General features: G+C 40.1%; 1 protein-coding gene across 1 annotated transcript in view; it reads left to right on the forward strand.

Moving 5' to 3' along the window:
• KCNH1 (potassium voltage-gated channel subfamily H member 1) overlaps positions 1–14,479 on the forward strand; it is a 175,360-nt gene that overhangs the window by 13,670 nt on the left and 147,211 nt on the right. Inside the window, exon 4 of the mRNA XM_021547543.3 lies at positions 7,753–7,881. Within this exon, the coding sequence (XP_021403218.2) occupies positions 7,753–7,881 (129 nt within the window). The remainder of the gene's footprint in view (positions 1–7,752; positions 7,882–14,479) is intronic.

Raw genomic sequence — 14,479 nt, forward strand, 5'->3', positions numbered from 1 at the left:
TTACTTGGTTTAATAAGAGTACCCCATCCAGCTGTTGATAGGTATAGTATACCCACAGATTTCATTACAGTTCACAGTATTAACTCTAGAAACAACATACAGTTTCCTGCCTTCATTATGTTTGCATTTATGGATGCTGCCTCTACCCTTGCTTTGTCCAGTCCTCCTCACATCCAAAGGTGACTATACTCCCTGTTTTCAGAACTTGAAATTAAGATGTGATAGAGATTTGATGATTCCTTGGGCTAGGCCCTGGATAACTTAGCAGATATGTAAAAATCATTGTTATTCCCTGATTCCCTGGGAGAATTGCTTCCCAGAAATACAGAGCTTCTTCAGGATAATTGGAAGCAATTAGAGCAAACAGGAGCATAGCCACCAGATTTTTGTCTTTGTTGCTTTGATGCCATCCAGTTGCATTCAGTGGGGATTCATTGTCATACCTGGAAGGAGACAAAGTGAAAGCTTTCTTTAATCAGGACTGCAAAATGACAACAGAAAGACTGACAGTAATTTCACATGAAAGCTTCAGTTCCATTGTTTAATTAGATGTGAGCACCCAGTGATGCTGGAAGTATTGTTTATTTTTATATGGGAAAATTAAAACATTACTAAATCTGAAGTTAGTGGAGATAAATTAACTTATTCCAAGGAGTGGTACAGCTAGTGTATTAGAAAATATTTTATATTTAGACTTAGTAATATCTTACCTTACCTGAATTGCTGTGTTTTAAGCATCTAACTTCTTATGAGACTTTGTCATCCATTTGTTTTTACACTTTATGGTCAGCCTCATGAGTTAAAAATGGCTGAATAAATTCAGCTTGGATTTTCTTTGTTTTGTATTTCATCTACAATGTAGGTCTGACATACAGGCAGTGCAAAAGTAGGCTTGTTCTATATGCACTTGCTTTCATTATTGATGAAGTAAATTTATGTAAGAATACAAAATTCACTTGCTTCTATCTGCCTCTGAAGAGGTGATGTCCAATTGAAATCTAACCCCTTTTTCTATGCAGTACTTGACCTACTTTAGTGGAAGAATATTTGAAGTGGGGTGAACTCGTCCAAGGTGAAGTGCACCAAGAGTTAGAAAGAGTCTTTAAGTGTCCCCTGTCTGAGCAGAGGCATTCCCATTGCTTATGGTCTGCAGCTGTGCTGCAGAGGGAGTGTTAAGACACCTTTTTTTTTTTTGTCTCAGAAGTTCTCTACTGATAGGACCAGCAGAATGCTTGCCAGAATGCTGACTTGGCTGTAGGTAACTATTTTGCACACTGCAGTGCAGTTTGGTAAAGCAGTAGCTCTTTGCTGAGTAGATATATTATGGTGAAAGTCCCAAAGGCTGGGATACACTTTCAATTTGTGCTGGGCTTCACTTTCTTGTTTTCTGGGTGCTTGAACATTTAACAAATTTAATAGCATTAATATTTGTGTGTGTGTGTATTTTTTAATTTGATAATTTGATTTTTAAAATTTTTATTTTAACATGTGCATCATCTTCTCCCCTCCTTCCTTCTCCCTTTTTCCCCCAATGTATTTGAAAGCCTGCAGATGTCAGAGAATGACAAATCAACCTAAAATAGTGATTTGGTAGATTCTACTTGCATTTATCTTTGGGACCAGTGCTTTCTATAGTGATTCAAAAGCAAACAACCCCATCCTAATTTATAGGCAGCAAAATTCACTTCAGGGTGGTAGACCTGTGATTTCCCACCACTAAAGGGTTTCTCATAACTGTCACTTGTTTGTTTCAATTTCCCCTTTCAAACCATCTAAGCCCATTTATACTTGTGTGTGCTGTGCCTGGTGTGTCTCCAGATGGAAACCTTTGCTAACCCATGTTGTAGCAGAGGAAGAGAAGCAGGAAAGAATGAGGGTGCTGGAGTCAAGTGACATGTATCCTCCTCACCCTCTCACTGCAGTGTAGCTCCTTTATTTGTCAAGCAGTGTGCACACGTGCATCTGCTGTGAAATCCATCTGTGTGAGTTCAGTTACCTTCAGCAAGGTCAAATGAGGTATTTTGGACTCTGGTAATTCCCATTGGTCATTGTCTTCAAATGTGTTGGCAAGCAAGGCCACCTGTCATCTCCACAAATATGTACAGAATTCCCAGTAGTAATTCTTAAGTACTTTTCCTGGCATAAATGGACAGAAGATCTCAAAACTTTACTGTGTCTTCTGTATACTCATGTTCTGTTCTTCAGAGAGCTCAGAATCAGGTGAACAGTGCCAGCACTATTGCAGCACAAGACTGTGTGCTGAACTTTGTTTTCTACTGTGCTGTTTCAGTGTCACAGAGTAACCCTTGTGAACAGCAATTCCACCTTTGGGGACTAAAATTGATTTTTCTTATCTTAGTATGTAAAGATCTGACCTTTAGAAGCATTAGGTGCCATGGCATCCCAGCACCAGAGAGAGAAGACACAAAGGTAACATCTTTAAAAGTGGTGGGAGTGTATTTTAAAGGTTTACCCTTTAAAAGAGTGGTGAGCTGCAGGTTGAGTTGGTCTGTTCTCATTTGGTACACTCTCTGCTCAAAGCTAGAGTCTATAGGAAGACTTTTGTTCTTTGTCTTGCACGGTCAGATGTCATGGGCTTCTCTGAACACCTGGTTAAAATCTGTGTGGGTATAATAGCTTGCCAAACTCTCTCTGATCACACCTCATCAGCTGGTTTGCTAGTTTGACATTGGACAAACTGTTCAGTCTGTGTGGGATAGAGAGAAACAATCTCATACTGAGTACCTGGGGAGAAGTGATACTCTAAAAGGGGTGGCTGTAATGGCCAGCCATGCTGTTAATATAACTTAATTCCTGCTGTCTGTATTGCTGCATGTAGGAATTGGTGGAGAAAGGGCACATGTTTCTATTTCCATACTGCTAGACTGTTTCTCTTCAGGACAAAGTGTGTCTGATGCCTGTTTGACTGAGACATTATCAAGTAATGCGGAGGTTATGCTGCTTAGAGGAAACTTGTCCCATTCATTAATGGCAGTGTAGTTGTCAGCTGAATTGTCAAAACATTTTTTTCCATTGTATTTTAAAATTAATTTTGGTTTAATTAGTGGAAAGACAAATTGTGTTTCCAGTTTTATTGAAAGTATGCGTTTTGTAGTTTTGAAAAACAGTTGGCATCTTTGGTTAAATGGCTCAAGGTATGGGCAAAGAGCACATTTAAACAGTGGTCTGGATTTTCATACAGCCTATTTTTGTTTGGCAGGAGGGAAAACTTAGGAGAGCTCAGTGGTATACTTGTGGAGAAGCTGGAATAGAACTTTAAGATCTCTTTCAGTTTGATGTGAGAAGTTCTGAAAGAATTCAACCAAAGTTAAGTAGCATGTGAAATGCTGGTGTTCCTGCCCAGCAAGAACATGAACATATCATTGTTGAAAGACACAGGACTGGAAAAAAGGATAGGGAAGAGATATTTGTCTTTCAGATGGGAAATTGAAAGGAATTCAGACATTTAGGATGTGTTAGTCTGGAGAAGACTTGAGACTTGAATAACAGCCCTTAAAATTGTCTTTGCTTTAGGGCAACACCATAAGTACTGTGCTTAGGCCATAAAAGCCTATCAAGAGCTGCACCTGTTGATTCTGGATTGGCTGTGTAGCTTTGGTACCACGAGCCAGGCTGGTCCTATGGCTACTGTCAGGCATTCATTGTAGATTTTCATTTCTTCTCTTTGTCCATACTGCTTGTCCTGCAGCTTTGAAGGGGCATTTCCTTTTCTAGCATGATTGGTGCTTTGCCACTAGACAAACACTGGATCCTCTCGCTGCTGATTCCAAACCTAACAGAAGCCAATGTAGCTCACGAGTGTTTACTTTTTTGTTTGTGCACGGGCATTATCACTGAACTTTACCAGTGAGAGAGGTTGCCAGGACTAAAGACAAAATTTAAATGGGAGTAGATGTATTGCTGGAAACACTGGTAAACACTTTCTGAGTGCCTGTGCATCAGTGCAGACTAGGAAGTTATTCTTGTTTTGCTGTGAGAACTCTGGAACATGCTGCAGTTTCACTGCCTGAATAACCACAGGCTGAATCTGAAAATCACATTTTTCATTAAAAGGGCCGTTTTTGTGCCTCTTGCTAGTTATGGTTGTCTGGCTGAGCAGAGATGTTGGCTTTGACACCAAGAGCATGAGGGCTGCCTTTAGGACATTGAAATTCTGGTTTCTGACCTGATTTATAAGTAGTTTATACTTTAGGATTTCCTGTTTAATAGTTAAATAAACTGTTTAAGAAGTAAAATTCTTCTGATAATTAAACTGGTATGCAGCACAAAAGCTGAGCATGGCCACTTCTTGGCTGAGCCATTTGGTGTGTTCCCACGTTTCAGATCTCAGTTCTGCTGTGAATGAGCTCCTGGTTGCAGAGCACTGTGGAAAGCCCACTGTGAGCACTCACCTCATGGCTGTATTTTTATATCCACTTGTCTCCTATTCACAAGAGAACGCTGACAAGATGTTAGGGAATGCACAGCAGGGAAAGTACAATGTTGTGGAGGCAGATACAGAATTTTCCATCTACTTATTTCTGTCTTTGTAGTGTTACAGTGTAGATCCCAAACTAGAAGATGACTTCTGCAGGTCCTGTGTACCATTTTGATTTTGCATTTTGCTCTGATAGTGGTACTCTGGAAATTACAAGGGTACCCAAATTGTGCATTTCATCAAACACGCCTACTTTTAGCTTTCAAGAACATCTGGCTCTATCTTTTAGCCTATGGGGTGTATCACTAAGTTATACACTTTGTTCCAGGTAAAAAAGTGTTTTGTCTTCCTTCTTCCTATAAATAATGCAACACATGAGTGGGAGTCAAGGGAGTCAGAAAGTAAAAACCCTGCTGATAAAAGCTCCTTGCCCTGCAGCAGCCTTCGACAGGTTATTGAGAAAAGTCTTCTTGCTGCATTCAGAACATGTTTGGAAATTCTTGCAACAACATCCTATAGCATAATCATAAAGGGAAGGTGACATCATGCATCTGACAAATAGCCAGGCTAGGAGGGTGAATTGCATCCTTTCTGTGTTGAGTACAGCATCTTCAAAAGCACAGTAGTAAGTTTTTATAGCTATGAGAGGCAGAGAAGAAACTGAGTGTCTAATTCAGCCTCGATGGTTAATATTGTGAGCAGCCTGTAGCAGAATAGAGCCACACTTGATGTAGTAAAACAATACAAAGTGGTTTGGGGAGGGGAAAAAAAATCTGTACTCAAAAAAAGTACACGTAGATAAAGATCAAAAAGCAAGGCTCTTGATGGCAATCCTGTCTGATTAAAAAGTTGCAGTGTTAGTGAAGGGTGTTGAAGTGGGTTAAATGGAAAGCAGTTCATCATCAAGGAGGCTCAGTAAAAGCAGGATATGGATTTGATCAGCCTCAGAATAGTTCACATGTGAAGTTGGGAAAAACAAGTAGGCAAGAAGAAACTGAGCTAGGCAATTTTAGGAGCTCTTGAGAAAGGGTAGTGTAAAGGGTGTTACTGTCTAGAAAATTGCTGTTGGCTGCTTTGTGGCAGTGTCTTCTAAGCTCATTAGCAAGTTAGTGATGATTTTACTGGCACAGTTACTTTGCTGAATCTTCTTTCACACTTAGCATGTTTGTTTGTCCATGCTTTTTAGGAAGGAGTTGTTCAGGAATGTTAACTCTTTAAAAAAAACAAAAGAGTATGTTGACCCTTGAATACTTTCTGCCATGCAGGCATATTTCAGAAATGGCCACCAGTGATTCCATCTGGATTTCTCTGCTTTTTGAGCAGAGGCCTCCATGCATCATAGATCCTGCTGTTTATAGAAATGGCTGTACATATGGCATGGAATCTCAGCCAGAGTTTGAAAGTGCTTGTGTGTTATGCAGGCACAGTGGGAGCCTTAGGAATTGAACCTGGTTTATGGAAGCTGTCCATGGGTTTTGGAGATGCCCTACCTTTCTGTAGCCAGAAAAGATTGCTCAGCACTGAGGCTGGGAAACAGCCAGGTGAGGCACTGGTAACAACACTCACTCTTATATTAAAATAGGTGGGAAAAAAGTTGCCTTTTTTTCCTTTTTTGGACAGCAACTTGTAAGATACCTGAGGTTTTCTTGTGACCCTTTGACAGCCAGGAAACACAAGCTGCCCTTTACTAAAAACTATTGCATGAAATATACCATGTCACACTCATGTTAAAATACTGAGCAATTCAGGTGAAAGAGAATTTGATTACTAGCACAGAGAAGGGTTCTGTGACTGAGAAAGAAATGAAATAGTCTTCTAAGATCACTCTTTCTAAAATAGACTTTGCCACATGAGTGACAAAGATTGTGTGGTGCTCTTTCTTCTGGCTTTCCCAGAGGGTCAAGCTCCTGCTGATCCTGATCTTATTTTGGCCCCTGGTATGTAGATCCTTCTCTCCTAACAAATCTCAAAAAGGACACATAAAAAAAAAAAAAATTGCTCTCAGCAAGCAAGCCTAAATCCTCTTTGTCTCTTACTTCTTGTGCTTGCAAAGGCAATGATGAGTTGTTTTCATCATCTCTGAGGGTGTAGGGACAGTCTGAAAACCCATGTACAAACTCCCTGAAGGCTGAGATCTGGAGTGTCCCTACTGTGATGTACCTCAGAGTTGGAGAAGTTATCTTTTTTGTCTAAAGTTAAGACTGCAGACCTAAAAATGGTGCCTTCAGGGAAATCATGTTATTGCACACAGGAGCCAAGTGCTTTGTTCTGAGCCCTCCAATCAGCTTATACTCAAATATCACTAAAATCTGTGGTGAGTTTTGTGAAACAAGTGGTAGACACTGCCTTGTTACATGGAACTTCATTGGTTTCACTAGGGTCTTCTTAGCAGTCTCAGGAGAACTGTCAGAAATATGGAAAGGCAGGGCTGACTGACGGATTCTCTCCTCAAGGTGATCTGTGTGGGTAGAGGTCAAGGAGGAATGGCAGCAGCAGCATCTGAAGGGTCGTGTTTTGGGACCATCTTTTTCTGCAATGTGCAGACTTTAATCTCTCAAGCAGTTTTAATTAGCAGTTCATCTGCTGCAGTAATTAGAAAAGTGCAGTTCTATGCAGTACAGCTTGATCCCATCCACAGCTTCATGTGTTCTGGTCCTAGTGGCTTATTCACTCCTGAATTCAGTGGAGTCTTGCTTCACACTGGAGTGATTTGGAGCAGGCTCAGGCCAAGGCAAGCTGGAAAGCAGCTTGTGAAGGTTTTCCCTTACATGGGAGGGATTTGCAGGCTGGGCCAGAGCTCCCAGAGCCCAGCTCTGAAGCTAGACATAGGCTACTATAGTAGTTAGGGCATGGTCTTTTTTAGGGCATTCCTTGTTGGCAGGGAATTAAAAAGTTGACCAAACTGGTCATATTCCTGAATTGAGACTCTGTGTTATGCTCACATCCTAGGCACAGCTGGCCTGTTCTCAAATCCTGTAAGAACCAGCAAGACACTCTTGTGTGCAGCCTTTCCACACATGGCACTCTTCTTCCAGGAGATCACAAAGCAGTTCTTAAGTTCAAATGTTAACTTTGCAGGTGAAGTTTAGAAATAGTTTGATTCCTGGAAGATTAAAAAGCTAAGAAGAGACAGAGCAGAGAATGTAAATAACAGACTTGTCAGCTGCTTTGTTATTTTTCCAAATAGGTGTTTGTAAAAAAAGCCAACATTAAAGTAACTTTTACAGATGGCTGATTTGAGATGTAAGCATCTAAACTGGCACGTTTACTGTACTGCCTGCCATTGACCAACTCTTTGATGTGTTTGTTTCCAGGAACACCTGTCTGGTTCTTTGTGAAAATTGCTCCAATTCGAAATGAGCAAGATAAAGTGGTTTTATTTCTTTGCACTTTCAATGACATAACGGCTTTCAAGCAGCCCATTGAGGATGATTCATGTAAAGGTTGGTCTTTTTCACAATTATATATTTATGCTCCTTTTGTTTGTTTGCCCTGGTCTTGAAAGAGCTGAAATCCTTTAAATACCCAAGCCAAAGAATTACATGTTAAAATAGCTTGTAGCTGTGCCACTGGGGATGGACTTTGTGCAAGAAATGGTTGCTGATTTCTTTAGTGAAATTGTTCTGGCCTGCACTGGAAAGGGTCATTGCTAATGAACGCCCCAGGTGCTTCAGAATGCCCAGTTTACATAGTAAATAGGTACTGTTCTTCTTTTAAAATACACTGTTAACCTACTCTCCAGCATAGCCCTCAAGGATTCACAATGTTGCTCAACAGCCCTGTACAGATGGTGTGTGAAACTGCATGCAAAAACTGAGGAATCAATCCTGGTTGAGTCTAGCAAAGATCATAATAATTAAATTCTGCCTGACTCGATCTTGCTTGTCATTATTATGGGATTTGTTATGTTAAAATCCTGTTCTAGTTTCCTTTAGCCTATGTGAAGAGATTCCAGTTATCTTAAGTGGAATCAGGTTTAAGCTGTCCTAGTGGGTGAAGTAGCACTGCAGTGTTCTGCTCTTAACCCTTTGCTGAGCTACAGCCTGGAAACTTGGAAGCAAGCTCAGCTGTGACAGCAGCATAAACTTTCACTCAGGTTCAGATTCCATCAGAAATAGACCTTTTGTACCCTATGGAGAATTAGAGAGTCTTGCATCCTCTGGGGTAAAAAAGGATGTAAGTTCTCCTGTTGTTTGCATTTCTGTAGTATTTAATAATATTTGTAGTATTAAATTAAACAGGAAACTTACTGTGAAGATGAACTGATTTACGTTTGTTCTCAAATTGTTATTCTTTAAAAACATAGTTTCTCAAAAGTGGAAACACCTGTTACCATGAAAAAGGAAGTACAACCTTGACAAACATACCCTCTTTCAGTCTGTGTGGGTAATTTTTTTCTCCTGTTAATGCTATTTGCTTGGTTCCTTACTGCTTTAATAAAATCAAAAATCTTAGCTTGTCAGAAAGTTTGGGTCTATTTTTTCCCTGCCTAATGGTGCTCACTGTATACTGATGAGGAGTGACAGCACAGATAAATAAGGATGATGCAGTAAAGCTGGCTCTCATTTATTTGCTGGTAGTGAAGGCCCTTGCTTCATTTAGTCAGTTGATAAGCAGGACTTGCAGTCAGGAGTGGTAGCTGTGTCCTCCTGCTTTCACAGGGATTCCCTAATGTGGGAGAGATAGGGAGTTCATCCTTCACTTTCAACACAAAGAAACACTAACTTTTTTTTTCAATACAAGTGTGTTGGAGAAAGGGAATGCTAATTTACTTTTTCTTTTTAAATTTCCTTTGTATCTTGAAATTATGCTGTTCTTGCAGTGAGCATGGTAATTCTCAGTGGTTGCAATCTACAGCAGTATAGGCACTAAACCTACACATAAATGCATGGACTTGCAGAGGAGTTGATGATAAGAAGAATTTCTCCCTCTGGCCCAAGGAAGCTGGCAAAGTGACTACCAGAGGTTGCAAACAGAAGAACTGAATGTATTATTTAGAGGCCACTGGTTCACAGCTCTGCACTCTTTCCCTGAGTGCTATGTCTTTATGTACAGAAGGGCTTGTGCACTAAAATGAGTCTTCCGAATATTATTTCTGGATCTCCTAAAATTAATAAAGGTGCAGAAGTTCATGCTTGCAAAGAGTTCTCTGTCACTTTATACAGAAATCAAGCTTGATATAAATGGAACTGCACTTTTTGTTTTCATTCTTGATTTATCCCTTTTTCTTCCAAAATATACTTGCTGTAGGAATTTTCTTGAGTGATACTGTATTAATAACCTGATGGCTAGATGAGAAATTTCTTGGAGGAGCTGATTTGTCAAACAGAATTTTACATGTGTGTCCATGTCTTTAATGTTAGATCTCATTGTGCAATTCTGTACTGTGAGAGGGGGAAGAAAAGGCAGGTATGAGGTGTTAGATAATCATCTGTAGTAGGCTCTGGGATTCACAGAGTGGAAAAATTGTTTTGGAAGAACTAAAAAAGGTAAAATTGTGCTAGCTTGTTGTAAGAATCATTAACACACATGAGCTTTGAAGAGGTTATATTCTTTGTGCTGTGTGCAATGTTACACAGGACTTTGTAGCATGCTTTTGGGAGAGGGCAATTTTCTTAGGAATGTTTCTCATATTCTCAAACCAAATGGACTCTCAATCTGAAAAACTAAAACTGTGAACTGAAAACTGATGGCCGAATCAATTATTTTTCCTTCTTTCACCTTCAGTCAGTTTAGCAAGTATTTTCTTTTCTGTGTTCATATGTGTAATCGGTTTCCTATGCTTATAAGTACTTAATAAGCAATAGGTTGACTGTAGATGCAGATCTGTTAATAAAATGTGCTATTTGCACAGTTGCAGGACATTATAGTTTAAAGCATTTAAGGTTTTCAAAATGAATGCCAGTATGTCTATGTAAAGAAAAACACTAAATCGATCATGTTCTTGTACTACATAAAGAGCAGATAATCTGTCAGGCTAAGCCTGCTTAGCTGTGGTATATCTTGGTTTTCTATCACCTGCTGGCAATTTCAAGCCTGATTTTCAGCTGCAAATGATGCAGCTCCTTGAGTGAAAAGTGTAGAGCTGTAATGGCAGGTGTTTGACTATATAAAGATGAATAGGCATCTTTCACCTGAAGGTGACTCAGAGGGATAGAAGGTCCCAGTACCATTTTTCATGCTTAATTTTTTAAATTGATTAATAATATCAGACATTGGAATAGGTGAAACAAGAAAGTTACATTAAAAAGTAGACTTTTCATTGTGACCTTTTTTTAATTGATTCAAGTAATTTAGAAATGTTTATTTTATGATTTCCATGGAAGGTAAGTAAGCTTGCTTTTAAATACAGCAGCTTTAAAATAGTGCATTCTAAATAAAACTGCTTAAAAATAGTGTCAGTGATGTTGATAATTTTTTTAAACAACCTCTTTCCACTTTTTCCCCTTTGCTTGCCCCTTGAAAAAAAGTCAGGGAAACATTAAAGAGGTTTACTTGAATAAAAGAAGGCAAAGTCAAGCTATAGCATAGATAAGTTTGGCTTGTCAAGTGCTAGGTTACCTTCTTAGCTGAATTTTAAAGTTTGTACTGTATTTGGAATTAATGCATTTTGTCTTTATGTCTTGCCTGGTTTAAGATCAAGCATACCATGTATGAGATGCTTGAGAATTAAGTATAAAGTGGAATGCATCGCTTTATGCAAAGCAATTATTTGTGCAGACAAATAGAAACTGTACTTTGAGTGGCTTGTTACAAGTTTGCCTCAACAGGTTTTGAATGTATGCATACAAGGTGAACCTATCTAGAAGGATCTATGCTGTCTCATAAGAGCTTGAAAACTAAGCTTTGGATCCTAATTTTTGTTTTTGATACTTCATTTATATACAAAGAGGCAGTCAAATTCAGCATTGCTGAATCAACCATGCTGAATGGTTGTTGTCCTCCAAGATGATGTAGCCTTCTGTGCTTTGTAGCAATCATCAGTTGCTGTCTCCTCTGCAGAAGATGCTTTATTTCATGTTGCAGCTAAGCTGTCCTTCGCATAACAAGCAGGAGTACAGACACAAAAAATATTTTGTTTGTATCCTTCATCTTAATTCAGGGGAAAATTCACGTTTCCTCTTTTTTTAATCTTTTTTTTTTCTGGAGGTTTTTGGGGGGGATTTTTGGTACTGTTTTTAAAGATATATTTATACGAACGGAGCCAGTGTTTGAAATATTTTGATTAAGATATACTCTGCTTTCGTCTGGATGAAATGTTTTCTTAAAAAGAGGAAACAAATGAAGGGGAAGTAGTGAGTATATTAAAAACTTCAGTATGCTTTCCCAGTCCAGATGGAAAAATAATACTGTTTTAGTCATGAGTTTTCAAAGAGAAGGAGCACTGAAGAGAACTGGATGGATGTAAGCAAGGATCTTTCATGTGTGGGAATACAAAGGTGGCTTGAGTGGAGGCAAGAACTGCTGGAATCTTGATTTATTCACATTTACACAGTGTGTTAACAACAGACCCGTGAACAAACAAGCTGGTTCTCTAGCAGACAATGGTTTCTTGTTCTGACTCTCTGAATTGTGTAAGTCATGGATCAGCAATGTGGTAACAAGGGTTCTCTAACTGACACAGTTCCCAGTGTTTGAATTCTTGAGTTATCAAGAATGAATTGAGAAGAGTGGTTGGAAACAAATAGCTGCCTACAAATAAATAATAAGTGCTTTGTGCTTGAGTATCAACTTAAAAATACAGAAAGTTCAACTTAAGGCCATTGTTAAATGAAACTTTGTGCTTTAAAGAAGAAAAGTTTTGATGCCATAGCACAAAAGTATATTTCAATGCCATATTTCCACATGAAACAAATCTCATGGGACAGCTTTTGTAATCATTTTGTCTTGGGTGTTATCAGAAGCAATTTCTATTCATCTTTTTGCAAAAAAATGGTGGAAAACTGAAAGATCATGGAATGCAGGAGTGCTGAAATCAGTGCTGTTACTCTTGAAGGCTTTCCATCCTTTTGAAGCTGGAAATGTTTTAATGTCATCACATTGCTTTGTCTGTGCATTATATTTTCTGCAGAACTGAAAAAAGAGACCAAACAATGATAAAAATGGGTTAAAATCAAAGACAGTGCACGGGCAAGCACTACCATGGGGTGGTATCCAGCTTTATGTTTGGTTCCTGAATTTCAAGCTGTCTTGTCTTCTTTCTGAGCTTATCTTGTTTGAGGATTATATTTGCCTGTATTAGAACCACCTAGGATCACTAGATTTTAAATTTAATTTATATTTTCTCTGTTTCTAGAGGAAAACAATGGATGCAGGGCTATACCAACTGCTTGTATTGAAAGAGAATCCCAGTCCATATCATCTGGTCCCTCTGATTTAGCAGGACTGACACCAATATATTCTTACACCATTTTGACACTTAGTTCCTTGCCTTGGAAAGCTCCATGACCCTTAAAGTTTAGTGTTTATATTCAGTCCTATGGCTTAAGTCCATTACTGGGCCTGTCTTTGTTGGATAGATAACTGACCTGCTGTTGGCTGTGTCTGTCCTTAGGGTTCTGGAGGAAAAACTGAAATAAATTCAATAGGTACTGTTGTCTTTTCAGGCATTATTGGAGATGTTATCATTCAAAAGGTTTAGTACTGGCATTCTATTTATTTTCTTTTTTTCTATGCCACAATCTGCAGGTCTAACTGTATGTTGGAGTTGCCACATTTTTATCTTTTTCTTCCACAAATACCAAAACCCCAAAAGGCAATACAAGGAGGAAGGTGTTGTGTGCTAAAGGTGAAATTCTTACACGTTGCACATGGATTCGGTGCTTGGTTTTAGGCAAACCATGGCACAGTGGTGGGAGTATCACCAAGCTGGGCTCCCAAGTGTGGTACCCTGTGTGTGGAGAGAAAAAGGGTATGTACTCCTAATTTGTGTCCACACCGCTTTAAAAAGCCAAGCTGAAAAGTGACACGATCTCTTGCCTAGAACAGTTATATTGCTTTCAGATCAGAGTTTGGAGTAGAGGGTGAATCTAATGTTTGTGGAAACAGTTCTTTTCTGAGCCATTTAGGCACCCACAAGTGAGATGTTTAGCACCTAGGGCAGAGGAGATGCTTGCTGGGGATGCTGAGGAGAGAGAAATGGGTTAAGCTGTGCTTTCAAAAGGAGATGACTCCTGGGAAGAAGGGGGGACACCCGAAGGTGCTCAGCATTCATAGGCACAAGTCATAGCACAGAGTTGTCTGGTAGTGCTTTTGTGCAAGAAAGTTGAAGTGAGGTGCTTCTTTTTCATCCTCTCTCTGTGTATGTCTGAGTAACCCAATTCTTAGAACAATGTTTGGAAGAAAACGCACACTGAAAGTTTGTCCTCAGCTTTTGAACCAAATTTCGCATCTTCCAGGAGAATGCCCTCCCCATCGATCCGGTTCGAGTTAGTAAAAGCAGCTGTCTATGTTAGCCGGCATTAGAAAACATTTAGCGCGTGGTACGGGAGGCAGGTTTCGAATTCCCGGGCGAAGCTGGAACTGCGTGCTCTGCTCCGTTTCCTGGTGTCTGCGGGCAAGCCCCGCTCGTTCCGCTCCAGCACCACGGGCAGCGCCGGAGCGCCCGTCCCGCGCCGCTGCCCCCGGGAGCGCGTCCCCCTCGGGCCGGCCACCGGCCAGTCCTGCGCTGCGCCGGCTGAGGGGCTGGGCACGGCTGGGCGACATGCGCTTGAAGCTCATAAAGCCAGCTGGATCTGGGACGTAGCAAAAGTAGCACGGCCAGCAGTCCAGGAAAAGGATTCTCCCGCTCGGCTCCAACCTTACGTGACCACAGGTGGAGTATTGCATTCATCCAAATCCCCAGTGTAAGAAGGACCTGTTGAGTGAGTTTAGAGGAGGATCACAAAGATACTCCGAGGGCTGAAGCACCTCTGCTGTGCAGACAGACAGGGAGAGTTGTGTGTGCTCAGCCTGAAAAGAAGACCCCAAGGACACCTTATAGCACCTCCCGGTACCTAAAAGGGGTCTACAAGAAAGCTGTGTAGACAACGTTTTCCAGCC

This window comes from Lonchura striata, chromosome 3 (genome assembly GCF_046129695.1).
Source record: "Lonchura striata isolate bLonStr1 chromosome 3, bLonStr1.mat, whole genome shotgun sequence".
In the NCBI taxonomy this organism is placed as follows: domain Eukaryota; kingdom Metazoa; phylum Chordata; class Aves; order Passeriformes; family Estrildidae; genus Lonchura; species Lonchura striata.